The sequence below is a fragment of the Styela clava genome, chromosome 14, assembly GCF_964204865.1.
Source record: "Styela clava chromosome 14, kaStyClav1.hap1.2, whole genome shotgun sequence".
Taxonomy (NCBI): domain Eukaryota; kingdom Metazoa; phylum Chordata; class Ascidiacea; order Stolidobranchia; family Styelidae; genus Styela; species Styela clava.
The window spans coordinates 6,029,788-6,055,816 of record NC_135263.1 but is presented as its reverse complement, the minus strand read 5'-3'; the positions used below and the strand labels follow the sequence as shown (position 1 = coordinate 6,055,816).

At 35.6% G+C, this 26,029-nt stretch overlaps 3 protein-coding genes across 3 annotated transcripts; 1 reads left to right on the top strand and 2 right to left on the bottom strand.

Moving 5' to 3' along the window:
* Positions 1–613: 613 nt before the first annotated feature.
* On the top strand, positions 614–2,830 carry LOC120340561 (UPF0462 protein C4orf33 homolog). The gene is made up of 4 exons (XM_039408849.2): positions 614–934; positions 1,368–1,428; positions 1,891–2,133; positions 2,580–2,830. The coding sequence occupies exons 1-4, from the start codon at positions 754–756 to the stop codon at positions 2,659–2,661; spliced, it is 567 nt and encodes a 188-aa protein (XP_039264783.2). The 5' UTR covers positions 614–753; the 3' UTR covers positions 2,662–2,830.
* LOC120340526 (cytoskeleton-associated protein 2-like) lies at positions 2,494–16,039 on the bottom strand. Its single transcript, XM_078119801.1, has 12 exons — positions 15,846–16,039; positions 15,324–15,449; positions 14,948–15,053; positions 14,416–14,699; positions 13,702–13,788; positions 13,021–13,078; positions 12,361–12,514; positions 11,681–11,764; positions 11,034–11,207; positions 10,852–10,966; positions 10,118–10,352; positions 2,494–3,632 (listed from the first exon to the last, which is right to left on the bottom strand). The coding sequence occupies exons 1-12, from the start codon at positions 15,862–15,864 to the stop codon at positions 3,374–3,376; spliced, it is 1,701 nt and encodes a 566-aa protein (XP_077975927.1). The 5' UTR covers positions 15,865–16,039; the 3' UTR covers positions 2,494–3,373.
* A 2,663-nt stretch (positions 16,040–18,702) lies between these two features.
* On the bottom strand, positions 18,703–25,764 carry LOC144431952 (matrilin-1-like). The gene is made up of 10 exons (XM_078119802.1): positions 25,500–25,764; positions 24,588–24,699; positions 23,129–23,280; positions 22,885–23,048; positions 22,595–22,760; positions 21,841–22,026; positions 21,047–21,158; positions 20,407–20,558; positions 19,870–20,027; positions 18,703–19,354 (listed from the first exon to the last, which is right to left on the bottom strand). The coding sequence occupies exons 1-10, from the start codon at positions 25,558–25,560 to the stop codon at positions 19,199–19,201; spliced, it is 1,419 nt and encodes a 472-aa protein (XP_077975928.1). The 5' UTR covers positions 25,561–25,764; the 3' UTR covers positions 18,703–19,198.
* Between the last annotated feature and the right edge of the window lie 265 nt (positions 25,765–26,029).

Sequence of the window (26,029 nt, the reverse complement as noted above, 5' to 3'; positions counted from 1 at the left end):
TATTACGCAAGATGAACAGGGCATTTTGGTAAAAATTCAAATACAAACAAAAGTTAAACAATGCTTTCAAAGTAGGCCTACTGCCCGATTGTAAATCGCGTTTTTCTGTGTTTGTTTTATTCTTTTTTGGTGGGCGGGCATGTACATTGTACGCTTTTGAATTTTTTTTAAGTTATGCCCGTCTCCCAAGTATCTATGCATTTTGTTATGGTCTGTTGTTTACTTTTTGTATTGTTTATGTCAGAGAACCAAAATAAATGATTGATTGATTGATTGAAAACAAGCATGAAAATCGTGCTTGATATGAAGCTTGACACTGAAGGTCGAGTAAACATCAAGTCAAGTTTATTTTTTCCAACTAGTAAAATAAACAAAAATAATGGAAAAAAAACACATTTACATTACTGGGGAGGAAAAGCCGCTGGGAACCAAAGTTATCGAGAAGCGACACCCAATATTTTAACATCTAATTCAACAGATATGGGAGGGCAGTTTCAAAATTACTGATATTATTGAAAAATACCATATGAATTTTGCAAATTAGCCAACTAACATCGATTATTAGAAATTATTACTAGAAAAAATTACCTGTATCAAAGGAGCCATGCATATGACCAGCTAATATCCGGGAATCCCCTTTTGTTTCGGAATACCTGTAGCGAATGTGTCGTTCTGCAGAATAGCTGCATTTCATGGGGAAATACCCGGTTCTGATTATTTCTGGCACTGTTCTCTGAAATTGAAATCAAGGCCATGGACTTGCATATTTCCACGCATTGGAAGGGTAATAAGTTCGACCATGATCTCATCCATTTCAGTCTCGGTAATGAAGAAAGCGGACTTGTTGTCAACATCAATGCACCATTCTTCAACGATCCAAAAAATCCTGGAGGCAATCGAGGAAAGCCATTTGATGAATTGTGGGAATTTGAGGGTAGGATAGAATAGGATTTACATATTTATCCAGGGGGCTTAACCATATTGCGAACCACGGCCTCTTGTCTGGTCTGGTTACGGGGCTCTTGTGTGGTCTGGTTACGGTGCCATTCCATGTCAGGTATGGGATTAGTTAGGTATTAGTTTTCGGAAGCATGGACTCGATGGTGGAGGAAGCTGTAAACCACCCTACAGCCGTGAGGAGTCCAGCAATCCTCTCACACATAGCCATCCCTGCATTGAATCCGAACCTGCGAACCCACGCAGAGTAATCAGGGTTCGGTGAGAGTGTATTCCTAACGCTTACACGATGAGTCACACCACCGTGCAGGTACTACAATTTTCCTGTAACCTATCAGCTAATAAAAAATTTTTCCAGCTCTTATCAATGTGCAGTAAACGGAAATGCAACAGTCTTTTTTACTTTTTAGTTGTTGAACTCTTTTTTCTGGACGACCAAAAAGAAGAGTATTTAGAGGCAGAATTTTGTCCGTGAGTCAAATTTATTTCCGAGTAATCAAGTGTTATCGTGATGGAATTTTATCTTTTGAAATAGATGATTCCACAATTGGTATCAAAACTTTTAATGGTGTCTATTTATGTTTAAAACCCACAGCACAGCTTTAGATTATCGCTGGTTTGGTGTCTCATGGTTCTATTTCAAGATTGAGCAATTTAATTTGAAGAAGGTTGTTCTATTACTAGAGTTGACCTGTGAGTCATTTAATGAGAATTTGACACCGGAACAGAAAGCACTCTCCTTCCAGATCAATCACTGTTCGCCATATGATTATGCTGTCTTATCTAATTCCCTATCCTGTGGTATAACTCTCTGGATACCTCATTTCAACCTATTTAGTATCTTCGATTTTTAGAGGTAGCCTGAGTTAGGATTACAGTGTGACTTTCATGTCTATTTACCGGTATTTATACAACGTTCCTATGTTTATGTAGCCATGGCCAGCATCAAGTCCTCGTTCTGAAAGGTTGCAGGAAGCCATGGAAACTCAACCTTGAATTAAAAGACTTTGAATCAAGAATAGAAGGAAACTCCTGGACTGGAAAAGCAATTCTCCCATGGGGGTATTTTCCAGAAAACGTCAACAAACTGAATGCATTTGCCATACATGGCTCTGGGGAAAAGAGAGCATATGAAGCATTGTACCCAGCCACTGAACCCCACGAAAACCCTGATTTGTGAGTATTAGCGCATTTTTGAACTTTGTTGGTATACAACTTTTGGTTCAAAGCAACACCATTCAAAAACCTGAGATAGATAGGGAGCAGGGACCAAATACCTCAACCAATTCCATATATACGACTGAAACGATGAATCTTCGATTTTGAGTAAACTTTTTCATTATATAGTTTATACTATAAAACAAAAACAGTTTTGAGTGTTATAATAGCGAAATGTCTACTATCATGTCGCCTGAATGCAGCAAATTTGAATGTTCACTGTAATAATTACATTCTCATTGTTGAATCGTGACACTGACCGAACATTGCAAAAGGCTCAGCTGCTACCGCACCTTAGAAAACAGTTCACTTCCAGTCTTTATTGTTGAGTGTACAATTTATTCAAAACAGCAATAGCCAAATGCTAATATTCAAGACAGTAAAATTTTTACTTTTTTTTTCAGCCATCGACTGCAGTATTTTCAACCATACAAACTACCAGAGATATCAGTTGGAAAGACGAGAGATAGAAAGATATGGGAGTGAAGATACTTTTAACAAATTTTTTCAGAGTGCAATAATATTAATTTATAAAATGAATAGCGTGGCAGTTTGGATTTGGACATCATTTACAGACGGTGCTCGTTTTGAATTTCAGTTACACACAAGCATAAAATCTACAAAACCAATAGATGAACAAAACAAACTGCACATATGATCATATAAATAAAAGGGCAGTCGGTAATTAAATCACAGCAATATGTACAAAAACAGGCAGAAGCATAAAAAGTTGTTTTAAAATTGACCAAATCACATACTGTATGATAATCATATTTTTAAATTCATCAATATGATTTATCTGTAATAATTCCAAAATCGGCAACTCAGAAAATATCAATGTGGAGGCAACTTTGTATCCATGTGAATGTAAACACAGACTTTTCGAACCTGCCCAGTCCTCAAACAGAGATAATCACCCATCCGTAAATTTCCTTCCAATATATCGGAATAGTACATCAAGTATTTCAAATGGACATTGCTTAAGTGAGTATAGAAATGTAAGTCTTGTAATAAAATTCATTCCAAGATTTGCTAAGGCTACTGATTATCTACAAGGTCAAAAAATACTCATTATACTAAAATATTTATATTTTTGTGTATCTGGCAGTTGGAACAAAATTTACGACAACTCTAAAATCTGGAAAGTTGAGCATATTATGCCGATAGGTGCAAGAAAATTATTTCATATATTCACAGATTAAAACTTTAATACAGTTGATATATCTGCAAAACTATCACCCAACGCCATATTAGGATCAAACACGATATCACAAGTTACATTACATTTCTGATCTGGTGCAAGTGAAGGAAAAATCTCTTGTACTGTTGATAAGCAAGCTTCGTGGTCTTGTAAACTTCTGGGATAACTTTCATGAGCAGCTGCAATTCTTGTTGATCTCCGCACGGGAGTGATTATAGCCCTTGCATCACCAGGGAGTGCTCGAAGTGCTTTCAATCTAAAATGGTTTTCAAAATAAATATATATATATATACAAGTGGCAATTCAGAAAAGGTTTGTGCTAAGTACTCAGTGTAGATCATGAAGATATTATCCGTATCTAGGCAGCTTGGATAGGACAAGAGCCAAGAAGAACATTAAAAAAATGGCTCTTTAATACGTACATCCAGATCTATGTTATCACTCAAATTTATAATAGATCAGCTTAGTTGGAAGATTTGAAATAACGATTTATAAAAGTCATTGTCTGTGACTAACAATTCAAAGCTTCATCATATGCTCAAAAATTAATGCGATTGATTGTAAATTCCACAAATTTTTTCTACTGATCTTAGATTTGGTAAAAAATGATCAAGATTATTTGAGAGTTGGAGATTTTCTGCTTTTATATCCAAAATCAAAATGGCTATGGTGCATTCTAGCACCAGTAGTTGTAGGCTAATGAATTTTTTTATCTCCTAGAAGATTTTTCGGTTGTATTTTATTCTGAGCTGCTTTGAACCTGTCTTTTACTGACTTGCACAATGATGCAAGTTTTAATCAATCTACTTACAATCTTAAACTAATCAATCTCTGCACTATCTGACTGGTTCTCAAAATTTTCATGATTCGTTGTACGCTTACAAAGTCTCTCAACACTTGTATATGATTGCTCATAGTTTTGTGTTAACATGTTTACATCAGCTATTTCATGCACCATGTTTTATAATTAAAAAAAACAACAAACGAAAGCATAAATACATCGCACAAATCATTGTTAAATTAACATTAATTTTTGAATGGTACCAAGCAGTGTTCACTATTAGCGCACTTTTTTGCGAAAATTGCGAAGCACTTTCGCAACTTTTTTTAGGGACTGCGAAATAGCACTTTTTTCCGATTTTGAATGAAATAAAAATTCAAAGTTAACAAATATTTTCGAGTATTAAGTTGACAAATAAGTAGCATACTGGTACTTTTGTAACTCAATTCTGCATATCATAACGATATTTACCGGAATTCTAACCTATGAGATGCAGACATAGGAGATAAAGCTTTTGCATTAACGGCAAAATTCTTGTTTATAATATGATTATTATACAAGCACACCGATTCCGCTTCTCCCGCAAAAAACGCTCCCGGGGCGTGGGCGTTTCTTTGAACGAGAATGGTCATGTGACTATCAATGATATCGATGAATTCAAAATGACTATAAAAGTGTTAGTAACGTGTTATAGTCACTTTGGATGAATTGTGACCAAACTGCACGATTTTCAAATCAGACGAAACTTTTAGCAGCATGTCACAGATTTGCAAAATCAACAAATTCACAAAATACCATTAAGTGCCATTTTATTGTAATCACAATGTTGAAAGGACGTGGCATTTTCCGGAATTTTGCGATATTTACACAACTATTTCTCATTGATATGCGAGGACGGGTGGGCAAAATTCAATATTTTTTAAATCGAATATTTTTAAGGAGTACCGAATAAACATGGTGGAAACATTAAAAAATCGGCAACAAAGCCTTTTTACTGGTTAATTCCGTTGTAATCGCTAATTGTTCTTGTCACCGATCGTTTTATCCAGGTTTTGGGTAATCCATATTCCCGCCCTCTCTTTTTTACAAATATGAGTTGTTGTGGGTCGGCGGACATCGAAGTTTTATATTTCGGGTTTACCCGTTCGTTCACATCGGCAACAGCTGTTGAAGACATTGGGGACTCAAATTAACATTTGCGCTGGCTTTAATATTACCTATCAAGATTTGTAAATTTACCGTCCCAATTTTATGCAAATGGTAATATTATTGTCCATACCGTGATGCAGATATTTATTAAGACGATAATTAACTTTCTCATGTATTTCTATGATGATAAACTTCGCAAATCTGAAATTGTGCCAATCCAGAATGTTGATTTGAAATAGTGATCAAATAATTCGGCTATAAAGGCATTTCTGCGTGGTCATGAGACGAGATGACGTTAATGAACAGCACTTCTTTTACAGGATATTTTTCGTATGCGACTTAATGCTAAAAAGATTGGGCTCGAGTGCTTTTTTTTCGAGTGCTCGAGAGGTCAGAGGTCAGGCGCTAATTGTAACTAATTCCCTCAAGTTTCAACGTGTTTTCAACAAAACAATACCCCGGCGATAATTATAGCTAAAATGTTATCGAGCAATTCACAATTTTATTTATGGAATTTGCAAATTCACCAGTTTCTTGACGATTTTGATATTGTCACGCCCTAATTATTAGTGCAAAAAATACTCCCCTTCTTCCGCGGCGGTTTGACGGGTTCTTTGTTCCATTCTTCAGAAAGTTCTGACACCGGGGATATAGAATACTGAATCCCGAGGGTTGAATCCCTGTCCACTTACTGGTGATTTTCCGTTTTGAAATGCGTGAAACATTCTCTATTTTAAATTAAATGACGTTTCGGCGGCTAGAGTTCTCCCCGAAAATGATGTGTTCCAGACGTTAGTTAGACGATAGATAAAACATTAGATTAATAATTTTCGTGACGCCCGGTTTTCGAAAATACAAAGTTATATCGCAAAAAAATGCGTTATGATACATTTGGAATGAAACATTATTTACGGTGAATTCAGATCACATTTTACTCCCATGACACCCGGTATCCGAAAATACAGTTGTATCTCGAAAAATGTGTTTTGTTACATTTAAAATAAAATATTTTTGCGATTAATTTAGATCATATTTTGCTTTTCACGACACCCGTTTCCGAAAATACAAGGTTATATCGCGAAAATGTGTTTTGTTACATTTAAAATAAAACATTTTTGCGATTAATTTAGATCATATTTTACTTTTCAGGACACCCGTTTTCGAAAATACAAGGTTATATATATCGCAAAATGTGTTTTGTTACATTTAAAATAAAACATTTTTGCGATTAATTTAGATCAAATTTTACCTTTCACGGCAACCCGTTTCCGAAAATACAAAGTTATATTACAAAAAATGCGTTTTGTTACGTTTATTTTGCATTCCCAATAAAATACATATTTTCCCTAATTAAGGTCGTCGATGAATCTGTTCCTGTCGTTCAAGCTCGACACACGTTTGGACGAATGTGGGGCGGTTTTTTGAAAATTAAAAAGTTGCCACACGTTATTTGTATAACGATAATAACTGAAAATTAAGATTTTATAATAGAAGTGAATTTGTCTCAAGATGGTATTTTACGATTCCTGCCCACAGAAAATAAACACGCTGACAGGCTTGGTTATAATTGATATTCGTTTAATTTATTTTACACTATTAATAAACGCGCCACACCAATTGCGACCATATAAATTGCAGTCGCATCGGTATAGACCAGGGGTCGGGAACCCATGGCTTGCGAGCCATATATGGCTCTTTTGGTGACGGCATATGGCTCCCAGAAAAATCTAATATTCTAAGACTAGGCTTACTATTGTTACAAGATTTCAAACTCTTTTATAGCCAAATTTGGCAGGAAATTCCCAATACGTTTGAGAACGCGCGCCCAGCACATGTCTATGTTATGTAAGATATTTACTAGACAGGCATTGTGACAAACAAGGGGATTATGGAACATATATTGTGACATCACAAAGCGATATAGTTTTAAAAACACTACGGAGTAGCCTAAACGAAAAAGGGTGATGAGTATCGTAGATTTCAACTTGGGCTGCAAGTGAGCAACCGTTCAAGGCCCGCAGCGACTGGTGACCGTACATTTGAACCCATGCGTATATCCACGGGTTCAATCTATACTCGGGTGCTAAAACCCATGGGTTAGGGTTAGTATGGGTTTAACTATCCGTGAAACAAAAAAAATTCCATAGGTGCAATAGCATACAGGTGCAATCGTCATGGGTTCAAATGTACGTGGGTTCAAATGTAATGGAACCGCAGCGACTACATGCAGCATCAGAAATCACATTAAATGTATATTGACATTGTATGTGTTGACTTTCGAGTAAACATTTCAGGTCTGATTAATTGAAGAAATGTTATATGGCTCGCACGGAAATGCAATTGAGAATATGTATATTTTATGGCTCTCTTGACCAAAAAGGTTCCCGACCCCTGGTATAGACTGTATGTTTTTGGCGCTCTCACATTAATAATAATTTTCAACAAAACAATACCCCGACGGTCATTAAAGCTGGATTCGTTACCGAATAATTCGCAATTTTATTTACGGAATTTGCAATTTCAAGATCTCACTTGACGATTTTGATGATGTCATGCCCTAATTATTACTGCTTAAATGCCTCAAAATACAACAAATGTAATCATTTTCGACGATAACAGGCGCAACAATTCGTAAACGAGCCGTTATAACGAAATTCGCCATTGATTTTACCTCTCTCTTGTTTACAATTTTAACATCCCGCCGGCCATGTATGGTCTAATAAAATGTTCACATATTCGAAACATGACTTGGCAAAGGATGGAAGGGATCACTAAAGAGCTAATAGAAAGTACATACGCGAGGGTATGATATTAATATCGAGAATATTTGTGAGAATATCACAGGACGGAAATATTTTGCACCCGGCTGTTTGTTGGCAGAACAACGATACGCTAAAGTTAATTGATCGAATACAGGGAAGTATTTATTTATCATCTCACTTGCGAACATCGAGGTTTTGGTGGAATTGTACGATCATGTTGTCTTTCTTAAATAATAACTTTTTCAATAAATGTTCATTTTACTTTTGCGTCTTTATTATATGTCTGGTTTTCATTTATTTTAAATTCGAAATTGTCCGAAATACTCCAACAGGTGTATAGGTACAATAATAATAGTACTTACCAAAGTACCTACCAGGGAAGTTTAATACACACGACGTGTAAAGGGCGTCGTAACTCCCGTTTATTATTTATAAATTTTTTTACATTCTGCTTAAAAAACAACGGCAGTCATCTCACGTAACTCTCGCGACCAAATCTTTTTTGTTTTGTATGGCATCGTCTTGGCGACGAATTTATTGCCGACTGAATTTTAATTGTGTTTTAGGTTAGTTATTTTCTGTTTGTTGGTTTCTAAACTTTACAAACTTGGGTAGCAATTACTATTAATGTGAGATTTGTGCATATAAACGATTGAATATCGCGACTGGATGTCCGATATCTGAGAATGCGTAATTCTCTTTCAACATTAATTTTCAGGATATCAGCGTTCATGTGGTCGAATAAAAATTATTTATCAAATGGATTGGTATTTCGAGACACTCTCAAAATTATTTGGGATCCATTATCATATCATTCGTTTATTTTTTATATTCATGTTTTTCTAAAGAATCACCCTCGTTATATTTAGTGTACCTTCGCAAAAGAAAACTCTTTGATGTCATCGTTCCTATTAGTGTAGTTGAAATATATGGAAACCTCGCAAGTGGCGTTGTGATGCGAATATTTGATACTAGGTCAGCAGCATTACAAAGAGTGCTATTTATGAATGCTGAAAGTACATGACTTTACTAAACATTTTGCCAATATATGATGTTTTCTGCCCGATTTAAACTAACTCGCACGCAAACCAAGGCATGTCGACATTTAAAAATTACTTGTCTTTGGGTAAGCTCTGAAATAGTATAATATAAATGTAAATGAGAAATTAGGTCACCCTAGCTCACGAAACGGGAGGATTTTCAAAGTGATCTTGTGTAATATTTCGGAGAAAAAAGTTTGAAAGGAAAGTAGGTAAACCTATCTCTTAAAACAGGGGAGTATCCTGCGTAATATTTCGGAGGGAACGTAGGTTAACCTATCTTTTAAAACAGCGGGTGGCGACTTTCAAAGTGGTTCAAAATCACAAATTAATAATTATCAGATTAGGTTTAGGGATGAATCGAAAAGTTGAATTTCCAGCGCACCTAACCCTAATTAGTTGATTGCTATTTATATTAGGGGGGGGGATTGTTTTGCACGGATTTGTACAAACGATCCACCCTGTAACTAATATGGTTTCCAGCCTGCCTCGTGTCTGTTAGATGGAAGGAGTAACAAATGTGAAAGTCTTTGCTGTTTACGCGAGTAAGCAACTGACACGTTATACATTGCATGAAAGTTTTGTCCCTGGCAGGTGTTAGCAGATGTCATTTCGTTGCCGATGAATTCGCTTGTTTTAATTAAACATGAATTCGCTTAAAGGGAACTCATTAACGAAAAGGCTTCTCTTTAATTCATAATATTAACCGGAGGAGCGCTTTTTCGAGTATCTATGCCGTTTTAAATGGGTTATATGAAAGGCTAGGGCACCTAACTTGTTAAAATCGGCAAAAGCACTTTCGCACTTTTTTTTTGGACTGCGAAGCACTTTCGCACTCATAATTTGCTTAGAGTTAACACTGGTACCAAGTGAAGACCTTTGTTCTTGAACTCTAGTGAGGTCAAGGGCCCAGTTTGAGGGACTTGTCTACCTTACTTTAAAACTGTCTTCCTTGAAAGTTGTGTCACGTTACCAAAAGCAATTCAAAATCTATAAAGCAGACATTTACCTGTTGAATACTGGTGAAGATTTGGAGACCATTCTCAATTTGACAACAGATGAGGGAGAACCAATTACGTTTGACGGTGAATCAGTCCTTTGTTGAGGACTTTCAAAGACTATTGGTGAAGTGGCAGCATTTTTTAAAATAGGTGTTTCAGATCTGATAAACCTTTCCACCATTGGGTTAGGTGTTTTGCATTGATTGGACGGAACTGTTTGGTAGTTGTCATCATCAATTTCCACTAAAAATAGTCAGAAAGCTCATATTAAAAAAGTCATATTTTTATTAAGAAAAGTTATTTTAAAATATATCTAATGTCAATCGATGTCTTGATAATAAACTACGTACATGCAGAAGACATGCACTTCAAATATCCCTATTTTGCCAGGTTGCGGTTAGTGATTGTGTGTGTGTGTGTGATTGTAACAATTATTTTTTTCTGGCAACTGGCAAGGCTATTTCTCTTTTTAGTATATACTACAAAGGCTCATAATGTTAGGACACCATTGCCAATAATTTCTTGAGGAGGCATGAGTGAGTGAAATAAATTATATAAAAATGTCAGACTGTAAAACAATTACTGGTAGAGAGAACTAGAACTAGTTTTCATCTTTTACATTTTGAAAGTTTTGCTCAAATCAAATGCTTCTCAATACTCTAAATTACCCTCCTTTATCCTTTCCACCTATAAACGGACAAACAACTATAATCTAATTATAAAATTCTAGATTAGAATATACCTGAACTTTCATGCGACAAAATTCTTGCGTCTTCCTCTATTTTTCTCCCATATTTTGGTGTCTCAATTTTTTTCAGTGCCAAATTGTTGATTGCTTCTTTTATTTCATCCAATGGCTAAAAATCATATTTATTGTGTGATAATAGAAGACTGAGCCATGTAAAATATGCATGTATCCCATACCTGTGCTCTAGCAAGAACAGCTTTTTCCAGTAAATCACAAATTTGATCGTCCGACATTCCCTCTTTCTGCTCAATCTGTATCAGTGCTACCCAATATTTAGCGTGGGATTTAACGCCTGGCATTTTATCGGCTAAATCTTGTAATGTGCTGCGAATAATATGAGTAGGACATCCCTAAATATAAAAACGTTATTGAATACATGTACAATTACTTGACACGATTGGACCTATAACTTTGGCGCAATGTTGTTTGATTACTGGGGTTATGAAAATCGCCTTTCTCCATGGAGTTCAACCCTTTAGCTGAATCATAGTTGTTATTGGGGTCGTTCACTCATAAAAAAAAAAAACAAGTTTTTTCAAACAAAAATGCTGTAAGTTTCTAGAAGGTTGTTACTTTCATTTCAAATTTTATTCTAAGTGTTATAACCCCTATATTATTCCACAAGTGCATGTTCATATTATATTCGATACAATTCTTTAACATTTGGCTAGAATTTTGTTGGTATTGCATTAGTCATATAAACTTTGTGTCCTTATATTTGAGTATAGCAAATCATTCCTCGTAAGCAAACTATTATTCTGAACAAGTTATCAACAAGGTAGATTTCATTGAATGATCTGTATATGAGTGAAATAATATTTACTTCGTCAATACAATCCTGCACATCTTTCATCGTATGCCGAATAAGAACAGTCAATTCATCACTGTCATCTTCATCTCGTAATCCCTGAAAAATAACATTTGTCGTATGGCGCGTTTCTATGTTTTTTTGATATAAAAATGCTGTTTAAATGATCTATTATGCACCAAAGTGATGGCATACAGTTTTACAAAGTGTCAATCGATATTTAATCAATAATTCTGTTGCAGGGGCGGAAAAAGAAGCAAAACATACCAAATACGATTTTGGTAACTTGCTGAAATAAAGTATCGAAAATAATAATACATGATATGTGTATGTCTCACAAATGAAGAGAAACAATGAAAAATAAATCACCAAAATTTATTCAATCAAATACTAAAATACACTTTTGAAGATAAAGTACAATATTTCAAAAATACCAAATGAGATTTTATTCCTAATCCACTATTCAGAAACGACAAGCATAAAACATGGCGAAACCATTCAACATTTTCTGCACACCATCTTAAATGTCATATTTCGTCTGCCCAAACTCAGACTTCTTCAGACAAGCTTATCTCAACTTAGACGAACCGTACATTTGTTTTAGTGAGCAGCAAGACTCTTGAACGAAATAGAATCTGCAATCATATTGTTAACCTAACTCACGCAATTTTCAATTGAAAAGAATCATGATTTACCGGCCAATGTGAACCTCCTGGAGTTTTCGCTTTAGGTGTCCGTGCCGGTGATCCAACAGGAGTCGCAATTGTTTTGGTGGGTTTAAACCCTCGTAACTTTCTTCCATCAAGTGGCTTCTTTCCTTTCGCCAACAACCAGTTATTCAACTTCTCACTGAATTTAAATAACGCTAATACACTATACTCAAGTAAGTATACAATAACCAATAAAGGAGGTATTAAATATTATCGATATAAATATCAGAATTTGACTCGCTATAATACTAGATTACACACCAGAATATCTGGAAATATTTAAACTCAGCGACCAGCGTACCATGTAAAGTGTTAGGAACATGCTTGCCATTGCACCTCTGGATTGCCCTGCATGGGTTCAAATCCTGTGAGGTCTATTTATCTGTGATAGGATTGCTGGATACCTAGCAATTTTGTAGGTTTGTTCGCAGTTACAACTTCAACCACCTTTATGGTTAACTATTCCCAAACCGACATTACATGGATTAATAGCCAGACGAGGGGAACATATGATTATTAAAGTCAAGCAACTTCTATTGAAATATTGCTAAAAGTGTGTTTAAATACCAGCTGAGTAAGCACCTATTTCTTTAAAATATTTTCAAAATGTCAACACTCGTCCTTGTTTATTGTTAAAATACTTACTACAGCTTTATTTCCTGATCATTCAACTTGGTAGTAGTATTCGCTGTTCTTGATGTCGCTAGATAAAAATTAAAATTGTCATTAAGGTCATTTTATGTACAGTACAAACTATATTTTTACTAGCCACATGGGGAAAAAAATGATGAGATGGCTCAATTATGGTAAACTGTAGTCGAATCTTCCGATTGAAATTACAATATCTAAAAAAACTTCACTGATTAATCATTCCTGAGCACGAAATTAAATAGTGGATGAATTCATAATCGCAGCCTCGCAGGACTGCAAGTCAAGCCATAGCTGTAAGCATGGCAATGCTCTGACTTAAATTTGCGAACACTTCATAAATATTCCAAAAATTAAAACCAATGCGCTCTATCTGCGCTCTATATTTGAACCAGGCAAAAATCAAAATACTTTTGTATAAACAAGTATATTGCTTAATTGGAAGTTCATTACATATTTTGAATTGGAACATGAATATAAAATTGTAGGAAAATGGTTAGAGTAAGCTCTGAAAATTAGATTCATGGCAAATTTCATTCAATTATACTAGAACAATAATAAATTTATCGTCGCAGTTATTTCCATTGTGATTTCAGAAAATAATACAATCATAATATTGTAAGCATGAAGAAAGTACATATTGAATTATACCCAAATTTTTCAATCTCAAATACTCACAAGCCATTCGTGGTCCAGCTGATTTACATTGCATAACTCTTTTTCTCAATGAACCACTTGTTTTTGGAGTTTTCGAGCGCACTTTCTCTGAAAAAAGACATTGGGCATATACCTGTCATTATAATTTTTCCTGCATAATATATGATTACATCGCGAGAAGAACAATTGATATTAAAGCCTGAAGGGTCTATTTTCTGTTGCTACCACTACATATTACCTATCATATCCGAGGACCTAAGAGAATGTAGTTCATTGATTAAAGATAAATTAAAGGTTCCACGTTTCTTAAATGTTCAAGATATAGTTTGTTAGAAAATCACCAAAATATCAGTTTTCATGGAAATATGCGATTTTCACAGTAGATTCATGATTTATGCAAAATTTATTTGATTAAAAATCCAATAAACAAAATTTCAAAACAATTCAAAATATAAATAACTAGCTATTAGAGTGAAAAAAAAACATTATTATTCGCCGACAAATTATTTTATGGACATTTCGTCAAAGCAATTAAGCAAGTTTACATGCGTAAATACCGATTAGCAAAAGACTTCAAGCAGTTTATGTTATTAATATGATCAAAAAATAGCTATTAAGTAGTGAATTCCAATATTTTTTTGAAGGTAGGTACACTGATAGTAAATGAGTGAGAGCTCACAGTCAAGCGAGCTTAATATTGATACCTTTATACCAATTGAAATGATTTTTCCTCACCCCGTCTCTCATATGAAACTGCCGTCTTTGAGTTTGTTTTCGGAGTAATATTCCTATTTAGTTCTTGTTGTTGCAACACATTTATGCTTCGTCTCACTAGTTTTCTTCTCATATGTTCAGTAACACTTGTTGATGGAGTTTTCACTTTAGGTGTTTTGGTAAGTCTGTGTTTTCTGATGGGTGTTTTTGATTGAATATTCTCTTTCAGATCTCGCTGTGATGGTTGTGCTTTCCTTATTGTAGATTGTGGAGTTTTCTGTAAAAGGTTTCTATGTCTCTCGGACCTGAATATGAAAAATAAAAAGTAAAGGTTTGCAAGTTTGAATCCAATGAAGGTTCACGTAACCGCTGAGGTAATGCACCACCGATAATGATAAGTTATAATGTAGTAGGCCTACTCAAATAATGAAAGTACACACAAAAAATAAAGTCATAATCGTTAACAATAGAATAAATAGATTGGTGTACTTTGCAATATTATGAGATACAGAGTAAAGATTTCATTAAAGCTACATTCAAAAAGTTGGCTTACATATTTCTAATTGGTGTCTTCTTGGATGAATGAGAACTGCCATGATTGTTAATGTTTTTGGGCGTATTCAAGTTTTTCCTTGCTGGCTTCGATTCATTCGCTTTACCTTTAAAATGCAAGTATTTATGCTGATAATCAGACCCATAACAGCATAATGTCTCGTTAAGGGGGGGGGGGGGGGGGGGGGGCATTCTTAGAATGAGTTGGGTGCACAATGACTGAATGACCTGACGTCAGACCAGAAACCCTAAAATTAAAAACTCCTTACTCCAGTAGGCTACTCATTGACTGTTGTCTTGTTCTCATTGACAAAGTCTTGTTCAGAGTGAGAATACTGGAATAGGTATATTATTTAGAAAAAAAATTTACCACTTACTCGTCGTCGTTGTTTTCTTATTTCTCGTCGCAGATCCAATGTTTCTTTTGACATAATTAATTGTTCCTGGAGTTTTTGGAGGAAGTCCTTTCGATATTAAATAGGCATTCAGTCTTTCCAATCTTTCTAAAATATAAAAGTAGTCTATTATGCTAGTAAGAATGCAAAAATGTCACCGAACAGTTTTTTTTTAGTCATAGATTACCAAAGAACAGATCCACAGAAAACGATGTCAATTGAGCCACCATGTTACACTTACAACTTCTGAACTTGTACAACTGTAAATCATTACAGTCAGCGACGTGGCGGACCGAACCTCTGATCACTCTGCGAGGGATCGAATGCAGAGATTTTTATGTGCGAGAGGATTGTAAACTGAACCGTACAGGTACCGTACAATACCAGTACCGTACTATACCTCACCTCACCGTCAATGCTGCACATCTTTAATTTATTTCAGCACAGCAAGATAATTTTAATCCAGAAACTTAACTTTAATCCAGAAAAATACCAATTTCTCACCTGGCGCCGTCGAGCTCATGGTTATATATTAACGGCACAATGTCGCTATAGCCTACTTCCACTTGCTCTAGATTAGCCTCGAAAGAGTTGAATCAATGTCAGAATCACTGAATGTTATGGCAAATACCAATCGTTTAAAAATCGCGCGTCACAGAAGCGGCAATACCCGTTGCCAGATTCGACACAATAACAAAAAGGTTTCCTGAGTAATCGCTGTTTGTTGTTCAATGTCATTGTTGTAATGCAGCAGCGTGCAAGTATTTATTAGCGCAATAGGCCACAAACTACAAGTATAGTGATACCGGGGGGCCAGACCATCGAACAACTCGTAATTTTTTATGAATTATTCATTCAATGGAAGAGCACGTACAATCAATTTATTCATTGTGTTGATGATTAATGAGATAATCAACTTTCCTTTTCTTACTGGTAGACATTTGAACTTAGGCTTTTTCGTATAATAACCTGCAACCATAAAGTAAGATCACGTACCACTGCCGGAACAAGGCGGTTTTCATACAATACACATTATGCTGCAACAATGGGGGTCGTCACAGTACTGTAGACTGAATTCAATCGAATGCCAATGATGCCGTTACAATTCAGAAAAAGTTTTTAAATTAATAGACTATGAAGTCTGTAGCGGGCCACGTAAAAAGGGACCGTATGTTGCACGCCTATGTAATGTAATGCATTTGCAGAACACAAAACCCTACAGAACGGAAAAAAATCACAGTAATGTAAATTTGACTTCTACTATATTCAAACTGAAATAAATCATTTGAATATGAATAATAATAAAGTAGCCTAGTTCAATGATCTACGACTCCGTCAAATTTGTGAAAAACCTGTGATTACACAAGTTGCATTGTATTGGGTTTTTTGACGAAAGCAGACTTATTTTCCTGATTATCATCATATTTATGTACCGGTATCTTGTATGAAAATATACTGGCAGCGAAAACTATATACCATCACTTCAAGACCTATTTGTCAATGGGTGAGGGCGTAATAATTCAAATTTTAGCAGCCCTTCAGACACATTCGCTTAAACGTAATATCAGGCATTGGCACCTTGGCTCGCTTTCATGACTCTTCCATCTTTTTACCGTATTTGCTTGTTGTTCGTTTCCAAAAGTTAGATATATATATTGTGATTCAATGGTCATTTTGTCTTCCGAGAAGTCTTTCATATCTGTAAAATTGTTGCGTAAGTTCGTAGGGGACCAAGTGTGTTTATATTTTATGGTCATGAGTTTATGATAATAGGCTTAGATATTTACATCAGGATGACAGAGTATAGTTAGATTACAGTTGTTTTAAGTTTAGGTGTAAGCTACATGGTTTAGTCTAGGTTTTACTACGAAATTAGTTATGGTCAGTGCTTTCTAGAGCAGCATTTCCCAAACTGTGTTCCGCGGAACACTAGTGTTTCGTGAGCGTCTTCCGAGTGTTCCGTGAAAAATGAATCAAAATTACGACTAAATTGGTCGCCATCGCGATCGCGAAGTTGGCGACCGTTCAATATCGCGTCACCGTCGGCCTAACTTTTCGAGGGGTAATATGATATTATCGTTAACTTTCCGCCTAGCTTGTTTACTGTCTAGTTCTAGTTCATTATTAAGTTGACACTAATCATTTTGGTTTTGCTATTTACTATAGGCCAGTGGTTCTCAAACTTTTTAAAAAGTTATGCATAACGGCCGCCGTACAATTTTTCTGATGACTCGCGTCCACTAAAGAAATGGAAGCAAACAGCAACGCGGTATATCAAGCATTATTATATTGAATGACATTGACACAGTTCAATGAGATGGGTGCTCTTGCTTGGCTCCAGTTCTTCTATCTTGGGTTCTGTTTTGGATAATGCAACTTTCATATCGTAACTCACGTCCATTCTGTTTCAATAGCGAGTAATGAAGAAAAAGCTGCCTCACATTCGTAAGTTGTTGCAAATGGAATGATCATTTTTAGTCCCTACTCAGCGACATCAGGATAAGACTGTGGTTTTTGTTTTCAAAATTTTACTTCAAATCAAAGTGCTTCTGCGCCGAGGTTAAAGTTGTCTCGCGGTGCCTTAATTAAGCGACCGCGGACCCAAGTTTGTGAACCAATGCTCTAGGCAAACATGTAAAGGTAAATGATCAGCTCTTCGCCCCCCATCTCTGCCTGATTTTACTTTGAAAAGCTGAAAAATTTACTCATGTTCGCTAAACTTGATTCAGCAGATAAATAAACTGCAGGTCTGCAGCTCGCGAAATTGCAGCAAGAACTTCTATCTCCCTTTTTACGTAACATCAAAGGCATTATGTAATAGAAAGTGAACGACATAGAAAGGAAAAATGAATACCGGTATATTGATTCATATACAGAGCATTTGCAATATGTAAAACATTCATATTTTAGTTATATTTAACACAATTTTGTTAGTTTTCGCAGTGCATTTGACGACTTTAGTGCGGCGTGCGTGCCCTTTGGGAACCGCTGAATTGCACCATTTTTACCCTTTCATTTTTTGGTGTTCCGCGAGGCGAGATAAAAAGCGTAAGTGTTCCGTGGTCAAAAAGTTTGGGAAACGCTGATCTAGAGGACTGTTTATTGTGTGTTCCAAATCTCGCATTGAGCTGTTTTCAGCTCAGTTTGCAGATAAATGATCAGTTTGTTAATTATAATGTACCGGATTTTAGAGGTATTGTCCGATATTTGCGAGTTGCATGCGATTTTATGCTTGGCTTCAGATTTCAAGTACAAGTTTCATTGTATATATTGTTTCTTACATTGTGATACGTGGTATTTATTATTTTTATTTCATTTTTACCTTTTTTTCTATTGATTTTAATTGGAGTATTTTATTATATATACTTTGATTATTATAAGTAAAATAGCATTAATTGAAGTAATTATTGAGAAGAAGATTTATATCAGACTGAATTAGAAGGTACTTGGATTTTGAAAAATTCATACATTAACTGACTCTATGATACATATTATTAGTTATCAGGGGGAGGACAGAGTACAAAGGGCAGAGAATGTGCACCAAAAGGGAATTCGATGAGATCTCGAAGAGCAGCAGTATATCGCAGGGTAGCGTAAACGGTCAAAAAAGAAAGTCGGGAGAAAATGGAAAGCAAACGAAATGACCGAGATAATACCAGAGAAGCGAATATTGCGATGGACAGGGATGACGAAAGTGTGGAATGAATAATATATATGCTGGTATTTCCTGCCTAATGGTGTTGGTTTGGGATCGATCGTAAGAGTCCTAAGGCTTCCGTCCATATAAATTCATATCAGAACTGAACCAGTTGCGATCTCTAACCATTATTGTTCTGAGAAAAGTTCATTGGTTCATTTCAGTCACCGCATGGGTGTCCGCACACTTTATCTGTGATCTCCCAACCGAAAAATGCCTCATCAGGAATTAGGACATTGTCTGGATCTCCAGCTATTTCCAGAAGTTGTTCCATATCAAGTTTACCTTTTAATGGAGTAAAGCCGATGACAAAGACCTAAAATATATGTATTTTATTGAAATTTTAATATTTTTTGAGAATCTGGATAAAAGAGAAATAGTGCTTTTTTGATATTCCGTTTGTTTTCTCATCTTACCATCCAGGGTAGAGATTTTAACAATGTCGTATTGTTATTTGGACTATGTACGTAACTATGTATATGAGATTTACCTCCAAATTAAACAACAATTTTTATCCACATCAAAAATAAGAATGTATATACAACGTCGTTACTGAAGTAACCTTACAAAAATAGTAAAATTTTTAATATTTTCAAAATCTTGAAAACATAACACGATTGATGGCGCTAGCAGCATAAACTCCATTGTCACAGTTCATTACGTATGACGCCTTAGATATATTCGCGCAAAGCATTATTATACAAGTACTATGACATTAAATCATTATATGACATCATTACAATACACTGCGTATCATGAAAGTTTGAGAAGCATTGTTCTAGAAAAAATGAGAATTCCACTGAGCACAATTTTTATTCAGATTCAGCTTACCAATGCTCCCAGATCTCTTAGTTGTTTAGACTGTTCCAGTACATTGTCTTGTGATTTTCCACCTGTGACGACAAAAGCAATATCCTGCACATCAGGTCGATTACCAACCGGAACCATATTATCTACAACGTGCTGAATCGCTTGGCCTGTCTTCCTGCCTAAAAAATATTAAGAAAATACTGGTGAGGACTGGAGACTCAAGCGGAAAACTTCATTAACAGTGTCATATCAGTTTAAAGAATATGACCTTGTTCAACAACAATGTACCAAGTAAAATAAAACACGAAATTAAATTTCATATAAACTCTGAAAATTTCAAATATATTTATGATAACGGATACCTTGTTGAGAAAAGAAACATCTATAGTCTTAAGTAAAATGCAAATTTGAGATCTGGCACGGACCAACGTCCACGAATATACCAACTACGCTTCAATAAGAAACCCCCTTGCATAAGCTGAAGGAGACATGAAAAATTAGGCTTCCTGTCGCAAATTCCATCAAGAATTCCCGCATTTTAGATATTTTTATACACACCAGAACCATCATATGGTATGGCGTCAAATGCCGACAAAAGTCCGTCTATATCATTTGGATAATCATTCAACTGAACCTGTGTTGTATTGTCGACAAAACTGCTGTAGCGAACAACGGCAAAATGTGTAGCATCGTCAGAAATTATAAAAGACCTGTAATTATATGTAATGAATTTGCTTGCTTCAGTATTTATTGTTGTAATTATGATTTTAATATCATCACCGAGAGAGAGACGGGGAAGCCGATAAGACGACTCTATCGCGTAGCAAACCACGGCCTCTCGTCTGTTTACAGTACCATATCGGATATAAGAAAAGACACTCAGTTTTTGTTTCAGATTCGTGTGTTTGATACTGAAGGAAACGGTATCCGACCAGTGCTTCCGTGAATTAGCCGAGCAGGGTGTCTAGCGAGTGTAGCGATCATCCTGCACATTATTATTCAGCCCCGATTGAAACCCGTGTCGGGCCGGGTGCGATGGCAACCGGACGTGCCAACCGAATTGAGTTAGCAACCTGGCTGATATACAATCAAATTTCGCAGAGCAAAGTTTACACTCATAGGTATATAGACGACTGCCATGCTCTCCATCAATTCTGAAAAACTTGTAGCCTATATCCTATATTACACATAAACTCACCTAATAATGTTGTGAATAAAGCTCTTTATTATACTCCAATTCTTCTCGCCAACTGATGAGGATGAATCAAGTATTATAAATGCATCCATTTTTGCATTAGGAGGACAAGGTTCTGTAAAAATTGTCAAAAAATCGTTAATATTTTTTTCTTACTGTAAGCCATTCTTTGTCTAGTATATTCCAGTGTTTTCAGAACTAATATTCGACTGCAACCAAACTAAAGCTCAGCGGAAGACAAAATGACTATAGACCATGGACGGACCAAATCCGGCCCGTTGGGTAATTCAATCTAGGCCGCCCGATGTTGCCACAACCAAACTAAAACAAAATTTTGATATTTTAGTCAAAAATAGCTCAAGGAATTTGTTGAAATTGCGATTAAGTTTACTTTTCGCACGAGGCTCATTGTTTTCTACTTTTGCTTTTGTAACACTGTAAATATTGTTCATAAAATGTAACTCTCTACGTCACACTTACATGGCCCTCCATTCTAAATGAGCTAAATTTTTGGCCCCTGGTTCAAAAACCTTGTCCACCCCTGCTATAGACTAGAGAGTTATGTATTTATAACTAAATTTTAAAAATACAACTGAAAAATGACAGATGGCAAAACCACAAAAACGAGCTGATGTTTACAATCATATATAAAGCTCTGTCTGAGTAAGAAAGCGTCCGAGTAGTTGCAAATCTTCAATTGTTATGTCAATTGTGTCGCTGATTAGCTAATATCGACGAAGTAAACAAGGAAGTCAATTATTGGGAAAACTTCAATTGTGTTGAAATATAGCACTTACTTGTACAACAAGGTGCCTGTCGATCCCAATTTTTTGAAGGTAGGCATCTGTTTGTTGCACGTTTTCTAGGATAAACAGTGTACCCAGCGTCACATTCAAATGTACAGACGGATGACACCCGATTTTCATCAGTGCATCTTACAACTCCATTTTTCAAGCTTCTTCTTGGTGGCGTGCAAGTTTCGTCTGTAATGTAGTATATTTATGATATGTTCACACAGAAAATAGCCTACACATCTGGGGATGCTATCATTACAACTTTAATACCAATTAGACAGTGTTCATACAGTCACCATTATGATCACGTTCAGGGATTTTTTAGTTATGTTCTACCAACAATGAGATTTTCGTGGAAAATATCAGATGTTCAATTACAAAATTTTTAGTTATGATTCAACCCTCGCACAGAGGAATAAACTGCGATATAAACAAGGCCACACATTCTGTAGCGTCAAACCATATGTGCTGACAACGAAAGTCATTGAAATTTTTTGGATGATAGTTTCAACTTATTTTCGCTTACCAACAGCTGCAATCAGCGCATGATTCCCCCATTAAGATGGCAACGCGACTTCACAATACGCCCCTCTAAAATACGTGTTAGATTTAAGTAAAAATAATCCATTTGTCTCTGCGATAAAGCGACACCAACGGCTTGGACGCGCCCTGTTGTGGATTATACAATTTTCGATGCAGCGCAGGTGCAGAGAAGGTGGTAAGAAGAATTCGCGATAATGTCTTTTCAGCCACTTACCCGGAGGGCAATACACATTCTTCATATCATGCATCATCACATCAATATTTCCCATTGAAGATCGATCTGTCAAATGCATTCTTTCTGAATTATTCTGAGCTATTTTCATCAATTGAGGAGTCAACATTGATAATCTTCGTTTTGGCTTACAGCCAACAGCGTACGTCTAAATGAAAATGTGCTATAAGTCTGGGGATGACAAGGCACGGGGCGTATATTGGAATTTGTCGGAGGTAATAATAAATTTATTCTATCGACTCATAAATAACGAAATAAATCGGTCAACTTACGGTTGCCCCAGCTGCCCAGAGCCTCTGTAATGGCACTTCAATGGAGTCTTGTCCTCGTCCGTCGGTCATAACAATAACAATATCGGGCGCATCTGGTCGATTTCCGTTTTCAGCAGACAACACAACGGTACGCGCATATTCTAGTGCGTTTCCGGTCAAGGATCCTGAGACACAAACAGTATTCATTCAACAGACTGTCAAATTCATTATTATATTTACAAAAAATGTTACAGCTACATTTCACCTGATCTATTGTTTGTTATCACTTCCAATGATGCGAGCAGACCGTCTTTATCGTTTGCAAATTGAGAAAGAAAAATAACGTCATCAAATGCTATCTCAGTATGATATGGTACAATTGCAACATTGACGAATTGGCTTGAAATCGTCCATTGACTGAAAAGATAAATAATATAGAATGTGTGTATTAGTTTTGTAATAAATATTTGTACTTTATTGATATTTTTGTGAGAGTTTGAAATTAGATATATATCCAATCTCGGAATATATATATATTAGCACATTCAAACCGTGATTTTTCGATGGACAATGGAATGCACATTTCAATTTGCCAATGCGTCAGATTCGATTTGATCAATTGAAGACTATTTTGAAAACATTGGATGTCGGCCTTTTTGTTCCTGTGTTATTAACGTTTTATTATGTTTTATAATAAATTTTATTCGTTATCATGTTTACACGAAAATTATAATAATTTGTTTTTAACAAATATTCCAAATATTTTACTTGAAAAAAAATTTATATTTGCATATAGTTACTGGTTTCCTCAGTGTAGGTTACAATACTGAGTGCCCATATTAAAAGCCAGTTGTGTGTTTTGCAACAGGAAGACATTTACAGTACTTTACATGTACACAATACAATATACACATACAGTATTTGAGTTTGGGCAAGCCATATAAAGCATATTATCATATAAAGCACGTAACAAATGCAAGTTTTTCCGCTGCCAAGGTTTAAAAATGAAGTGCCGAATATCGCATGTCTATATACCAGGGGTGCCATATTGGCCTTTTCAACGCCAAATTTCACAATTTTGGCCTTTTTGAAACACGTTTGGCGTCAGAATTTCCGTTTGGCTTGCAATTCAAATGAATCTCTAAAGCTTTCTATTGACTAAATGAGGCCACTTTGAAACGCACCGGTATTTTACAACACGTCGGAGTATAGTGATAATAGAAGTTGAAACTTCCTACTGAAACTGGAAAACCTTGAGTTTAATAAACTCAGTTTGAGCGATAAGTCCACTCGGATTTCACGCGGTGTGGAATAAACAGACAAACAATTCATTGTATTGAATGATGATATCATTTGTAAATGTCAAATGAATTCAAGTACAAATTCCCCCCAAGATGAGGTGAGGATAAAAAAAAGGTCATTTTGGTACGCAGAATTATTGTTTATTAAAAAACAATTAGTGCGCGAAACCTAATTGTGTGCGCCAAATACTCAATCAGAATTTAATTCAATTGAATAGGTTTTTAATATGGAACAAGCTAGATTCATATTTAGAAGTAGTTTCCCGTTTAGAGCATTTTTAAAGCAAATGTGTAAGAAACACCGTGAAAATCGGTACGGGAATCGGTAACCTTTATTTGTTTCAGATGTATGAAATTGGTGGTGGCGGAAGCCATAACCGACCAGCGGTTGCGAAATGTAATGGAAGAATGCATGATGCTTACCCGATCATTTCACGAAGAAACGTTCTTAACGTGTCCAATGGTGTTCCCATCATTGAAGTTGATGAATCAATCAGAAATACGATATCAGCTTGAGCGTTAGGGGGACAATCAGCTGAATATAAATGAAGTTTATTACAGAAAATAATCAAACTTTATATGTATTATTTTTTGTAAGATTTTCAATATTTCTCATTGATTTAAATTCGGTTTTCTAAAACTTATTAGTAATATCGAATAATCTCTTCCATTCTCCTGAAAAAACGTGATTTCTATATTTATCTCTTGGGGAGAGGTAAGCCGATAAGATGGCCTAATTGTGTGACGAATTAGATACAGTCTGGTCCATGTCGTTGATTCAGATGCGTGAACGTGATGGTGGAGGAAATCGTAACCGGAAAGCGGTCACGTGAACCACGCTGCGACGACGGGTCCAGCTATCCTCTCGGCCTCCCGCACATGAATATCGAACCTGATGCGAACCCTCACAGAGTAATCAGAGGCGCGATGGCAAGCGTGTTCCTATCACTTTGCATGATGTGCCAGAATCTGAGCTTTCAAGTTATAATAATCACAAAATAAATGGCCAAACTACTGAAGGAATCAAAATGATTAAAATGTCTTCTGGTATTTATTGAACATGTCAGCAAAATTTAAGACTGTCCACATCCTACTTTTTTCGTTATCCGGGCATTTTCGTTATCAGGTTCTTAAAATAATAACTTAAGTTGGTGCTACTGTAGCGTGATATCTACCTCAAAATAACACGGAAGACCTCATATTGCACCTAGGTAGATGCCATATGGCGGTAGATCACACACTATAGTAGCACAGGTGTCTAAATGTTCGACACTGCTGATGGAGTAGATAATACCAGTCTTCCATAAACATTAAAAAGAACATTAGAAAACCTACCTTTTATTTGATTAATCATACAGAAGCCAACTACAAGAGTTAAAGCAATCCAAAAATGCATCTTTGCCTTCAAGTCGTTTCCTACAACCAATCTGTGAATGGAACAATTTTACACTCTGTTTTTTATAATATATATATGACCAAAGAATTCGTTCTGTTTCTATTTTTTGGCGAATAGATAACATAACATTACCAATCCGAAATTTAAAACAATTTGATATTCCTGATTTTCTTTTAATATATATTCATGAAATATCGGCTAAGAAGGATTATTGAATGGCAGATTAGAATGTATCTCCGACATAATACAGTCAAGCTGACATATACATAAAATATTTAAAAACATCAAAAAGCCAAAAAAATGAAATATTAGGCGGACAGCACTATTTTTTTCAAATCAGATATATACAATACAGTACACCATGTGAACCGCTTTAGGACGGATAAATGTACATGTTTCTATCTTGTAATATATGTATCTCAGATAATTTTCCCGATTTTTCACTATTGAAATTTTTTTCATGATTGTT